The sequence below is a fragment of the Kryptolebias marmoratus genome, linkage group LG7, assembly GCF_001649575.2.
Source record: "Kryptolebias marmoratus isolate JLee-2015 linkage group LG7, ASM164957v2, whole genome shotgun sequence".
Classification (NCBI taxonomy): Eukaryota; Metazoa; Chordata; class Actinopteri; order Cyprinodontiformes; family Rivulidae; genus Kryptolebias; species Kryptolebias marmoratus.
Genome location: NC_051436.1, coordinates 13,039,251 through 13,044,721, shown reverse-complemented (window position 1 = coordinate 13,044,721; position 5,471 = coordinate 13,039,251). Strand labels below are relative to the sequence as shown.

General features: G+C 46.3%; 1 protein-coding gene across 1 annotated transcript in view; it reads left to right on the top strand.

Annotated features, from left to right (window-relative positions):
* Window positions 1-5,471, top strand: part of mettl3 (methyltransferase like 3) — a 6,324-nt gene that overhangs the window by 323 nt on the left and 530 nt on the right. Inside the window, exons 2-9 of the mRNA XM_017436131.3 lie at window positions 1,091-1,281; window positions 1,379-1,852; window positions 1,953-2,128; window positions 3,388-3,601; window positions 4,125-4,312; window positions 5,042-5,080; window positions 5,191-5,299; window positions 5,394-5,459. Of these exons, the coding sequence (XP_017291620.1) occupies window positions 1,091-1,281; window positions 1,379-1,852; window positions 1,953-2,128; window positions 3,388-3,601; window positions 4,125-4,312; window positions 5,042-5,080; window positions 5,191-5,299; window positions 5,394-5,459 (1,457 nt within the window). The remainder of the gene's footprint in view (window positions 1-1,090; window positions 1,282-1,378; window positions 1,853-1,952; window positions 2,129-3,387; window positions 3,602-4,124; window positions 4,313-5,041; window positions 5,081-5,190; window positions 5,300-5,393; window positions 5,460-5,471) is intronic.

Sequence of the window (5,471 nt, the reverse complement as noted above, 5' to 3'; positions counted from 1 at the left end):
CCGGGGGTCGGGGGCCGGGGGCCGCGGGCTGGGTGGTGGTCGCTGCGGAGTTAAAATCATTTATGGAGGTGCACACGAACTGATTAAAAAGCAGGAAGTGAGACTTAAATGTGTTCACTTTCACCGGCTGTATCCACTTATGTTAGGTTATTTATGTCCGACAGATTTAATGTTTATGTTTGTTATTGTGGTTCAAAACTGAATTAAGGTTGTATACCACTTTTTTTTGACAAAGTATGCAGTTTACATAAGGTGATGGAAAAAGTAAGTAATTGACTTGCAAGAACAATGTAAAGGAAGTTGGGTTTTTTTGAAAATATAAAGGAGTTTATAGTATTATGTGCAATCAAAACAAGTTTTCTCCCCCTTTGCAATAACTTCAGAGTATTTAAAATTAAAGGCAAGAGAGATGCACCAATCAGGGATGTTTCTGGGTGGTTTCAGTTTCCAATTTTTGAAAAACTCTCCCATTTTAGCCTGTTTTTATTTATTTTTTTCCTCCAAAAACTATAATTACCACTTTATTTTTAAATTCCTATTGAATTAGACTATGTGTTCATAATAGTATGTTTATGTTTATTTTATTTTTTACAAAACAATGCCAGGTTCACAGCATCGTCTGCCCATCACTGGAAATCTGCAAATAGAGTCGCGTTCCTTTTGAGTCCGCCAGGCGACGACCCGGGTGTAAGTGGTGAGCAGCTAGGAAGGGAGGAGCCTCCTCTTCGGTCAGGGGACCTGTCAGTGCCATCTAAGTTTACGGTCACGTAAAAGTGGGCCACAGAAATGTGCAACAGAGACAAAACAAATACCAGAAACATCAGCTTAGAAGCTGTTTAAGCTAGTCACTTAATAACGGTGCGTTCATGAACTGTGGGTGTTTGAGTCTCAGTAAAGAATAAAATTATATTTTTAAGTGTCGGATTGACTCGTCGCTGATCAAGCCTGAAATTACACAAAGCTAAATAGAACTCAATTTCATTTTGTTTCGAAGTCATCCAGTTTAAATCCCAACGAGCTCTGTCTTAAATTCATGTTTCTTGTTGTGCGTGTGTATTTCTCCTCTGAGCTTTTTTTCGTCCCTCCTCAGACGGTGGGAGCAGCGGCGAAGCTTCAGCAGCCAGGAGCGACAGTCCGGCTCCGTCAGCTCCGCTCGCCTCTCAGGAGAAGACCGAGAAACCACCCGACCCTGAACTGGAGAAGAGGCTGCTGGGATACCTGTCTGATCTGAGCCTGTCGCTGCCGACAGACTCCCTCGCCATCACGAATGAGCTCAACAGCGTAAGTCCGACTCAGCGTGAGGCTCAGCGCCTTTCTGCGTGTCGTCTTTCTGATTTATTTATTTATTTATTTATTTATTTTTCATATCTCGCCACAGTCCGAAGGCGCTGTCGGTCACGGGTGCATCCAGAGCCTGCTGCTCAAGTTCTCAGCTCAGGAGCTCATCGAGGTTCGGCAGCCTTCCTCTACGTCTTTGTCTTCGACAACTCCCTCCTCCTCCTCCTCTTCCTCCTCCACAGTCGTTGTAGCTGTGGACCACACGAAACTCTGGGCCATGATCGGCTCAGTGACCGGAGCCCAACGGGCCGGAGTCAAGAGGAAAGCCGAGGAGCAGCCCCTCTGCAAGCGAGCTGGCGGCTTCTCGCCCTCGCTCCAGAGCGCCGCCTCGCCTCCGCACTCCTCCTCCACCTCCTCCCTGACCCCGGCCTCCACGTCTCAGCTGGTGTCGTCCTCTGCGGGGAGCGCGGCCGAGAAGAAGGGCAGGAGCAGCAAAAGCCAGTCGTCTCATTTGGACATGGAGATCGAAAGCCTCCTGAACCAGCAGTCCACCAAGGAGCAGCAAAGCAAAAAGGTGAGCGGCATTGTTCCGGCATTATTCAGAGGATGCAGCCGGCCGAAAGGGAGGCTATAACGGACGCAGCGACATGTGACTGCTTTGGGTTCGTTTCCAGATGAGTCAGGAGATTCTGGAGCTGCTGAACGCCAGCACGGCCAAGGAGCAGTCCATCGTGGAAAAGTTCCGCTCTCGTGGCCGAGCGCAGGTACAGGAGTTCTGCGATCACGGGACCAAAGAGGAGTGCGTCCGCTCCGGGGACACCCCGCAGCCGTGCACCAAGCTGCACTTTCGGTGAGCACTCGCTTTTAGAAGTTCTGCTAAAACAGTCAGGTTTTTTTTGTTGTTTTTTTTTATACATCTGAGTAAAATATAAGTTTAAAAATGACAAAAGATGACAAAAATTGGACCGGAACATAGAACAAATTTTTTGGCTTAAAACAACTAAATATTGGGCTGAAGGAGCTGTTTTCTTTTCCTTTCCTTTTCTTTTTGGGTCAAGTGCATCATTATTATTGTCTACACAACAACAACTCTGTGCTGCTCACACTTTCATCTGCTAACATGCTCCCGATCGGTCGAGCTATGATTATTTAAAATATGGCAAATATCAGCCGACCTTCATCTGCATCAGACATTTCACACAAGCTGTTTGGTTGGTTTATTTCAAAAGGGACATTACACATTACAGAACATGCCAGAATTAACCATGAAGGCTAGTTTTCATCTCAGGGTACCATCAACTCTCCATTTTACTGTAGACAATAATGGTTACAGTTATCCACCTCTTCTCTACTTAAAAACATTTAAAGGTGTGTTTGCTTTTTATCTTATCGTTGGGAAATACTCATTTAGGTCAGAAGATGGCAGCAAAGTCAGGATGCTGCTCTAAAAATGCCCGGCATCCTTTTTTTTTGTCCATCAGCCAGAAAAAAACCTGCCATCCTCTAGAACAGTAATGCTTAATTTAATTATTAACTGTGATTGTGACAGGATCTAATTGTCCTCACAGTAAAACTGTGAATAAATACAGAATATTTACAACAAAAAGCTCATGATTCCTGTTCACTCAAGCTGCCGACAAACGTTAAAGGCTGCTTCTAGACGCTGTGGTCTAAACGTTTTAGGATTTCTCTGCATGTTGATGACTCTTTTAGTTCAACATTTCATGTTTCTGGCGTATTTTCAGTCTGAGGGAGTGAGAGTAAAGCAACATGAAGGTCAGATCCTTTATTTGTCTCTCAGTGGAGGACTGTTGAGCAGCAGTTTTTGCCTCGTGTTCAGTCTGCAGTTGATGGTTTCCCAAAATGGCTCATCTAATTCCGCCTCCTTCCTCTCTGTGGAATCAGAGCCAACTAATAATATGAGAGTTATTTTTAAACGCAGACATCGACCCCCAGCTCCCTCGGGTATAACGTGCAGAACTAAAAACCAGGCGTTCACATTTCTGTGACGTCCGTCTTCCTCCCGTTTGGTCCCTAAAATGTTTGATTTGAAGTCAGGGTTTAACTCCGGGAGTCTGACGGTTTTGTTTCGCGACTCTTCTCGCTCAGACGCATCATCAACAAGCACACGGACGAGAGCCTCGGCGACTGCTCCTTCCTCAACACCTGCTTCCACATGGACACCTGCAAGTACGTGCACTACGAGATCGACAGCCCGCCGGAGGCCGAGGGCGGCCTGCTGGGGCCCCAGGCAGGGACCGACGAGCTCGGCCTCCACGCCGCCGACACGGACAGCAACGTGGGCAAGCTCTTCCCTTCGCAGGTGAGGAAGGAGCGAGCCGCGACCGGATCTGATAACCTCGTCAAACACGACATATCCTGACAAATCCAACACAACTTGAATTTTTCAAACCGGTCTATTGGTTACTAATTTATTGTCAAAAATGATCAGAATGGGTCTGAATGAATCCAGTTCTGAAACAGGCAGCAGTAGAAAGTCCCGAGTTTAACTTCCTGGAACTGAAGCTGAGGAATCGCTCTGATTGGCTGTAAATTTTCAGATTATTCCTTCGTGGATAACACCTGAGGAAAGCAGTGGAAGGTGCCAGCTCCCGCTCGGCTCTTTGCCGACTTCTGTCAGAAAATGTTTGATTTTATCTGAGTTTAGAAATGAATGAATGAATGAATGCATGAATTGGCTCGATCACTGCTTGACCCAGTTAGCTACAGCGCTACGGTACGTTGTTTATTTAACGGATTAGGAACATATAGAGGAGGGACAGGTTGTGAGGGTACAGGCAGCCTTGCTGTTTAAACCGTGTGATTTTTTTTCCTCTCCCTCTCAGTGGATCTGCTGCGACATCCGCTACCTGGACGTGTCCATCCTGGGCAAGTTCGCCGTGGTGATGGCCGACCCTCCGTGGGACATTCACATGGAGCTGCCGTACGGCACCCTGACTGACGACGAGATGAGGAAACTCAGCATCCCCGCCCTTCAGGACGACGGTTTCCTCTTCCTGTGGGTCACTGGAAGGTGAGTCGAACGCGTTTGTTGCCACAGCAGGGAAACCGATCGCCAACTCGCCCGGTTGCTTTAGGAATATCCCCCGGCAGGATAACAGCAGCGTTTCCCCTGAGATTTAACTTTTAGTGCTTGTAGGGATGGACTGATTGCCTGGCAGCTGACGGGAATCCAACAGTTTTCATTTTAATGCGTTTAAACCAGCGACCAGACCCCCCGGTTTGCTACAAAGGACTATCTGCTGCTCACTAAGATAAAGTAAACACTTTAAGTTCAGCTTACTTTGTGACATTTGTAACCAGAGAACAAAGTAAACTGAAAACATTTATAATCCTGATTGTTAGGATTATTAAGCTGTGACTTATCGTGCAAATAGCTACAATAAAATTCATTATTTAGTGAACTAAAATAGCTTATTTTCACCAATATTCTGTTCAGCATCACTGCAGTTTGTTTGAACTTCAGGGCTTATACAGAAAAAGATGGTCTCTTTTCTGATTCGCTTTTTTTTGTTTGTGTAAGAATAATTAAAAAGGTTAAAACGATACGAGATATTGGATCGATTCGATTTTCGCAGAGCTTTATTTTCACAAAGAAAGAAAGCTCCGTTACCTGGGGCTGTTTTGGAGAAAGCGTGAAGTCAGAAATGGAGAAAATGGGAATCGGAGTGATTAAAAAATGCATCCTGTGTAAACATTGGTCCTGATTTCTGTGTTACTGATTGTCACCCGTGTCCTTCAGGGCCATGGAGCTGGGCAGAGAGTGTCTCAGCCTGTGGGGGTGAGTTTGGCTTTTTTAGTTTTTAAGTTTACAGCCGTTGTTTTGTGTTCATGTTACCCTGTTGTTTTCCCCTTTCCCTTCATTCATCTGTTCCTTTTTTCCCCTCCCAGCTACGAGCGAGTTGATGAAATCATCTGGGTGAAAACCAACCAGCTTCAGAGGATCATCCGGACGGGCCGGACAGGCCACTGGCTGAACCACGGGAAGGAGCACTGCCTGGTGCGCTTTCATTGGTTCCTCTCGCTGTTAAACAGCCTCCTTGTGGTTTTCTTTTCTTCTTGCCTCCAGTTACATGTCCTGTGTTCGTCTTCAGGTGGGCGTGAAGGGAAACACGCAGGGCTTCAACAGAGGGCTGGACTGCGACGTCATCGTGGCCGAAGTAAAACTCCGT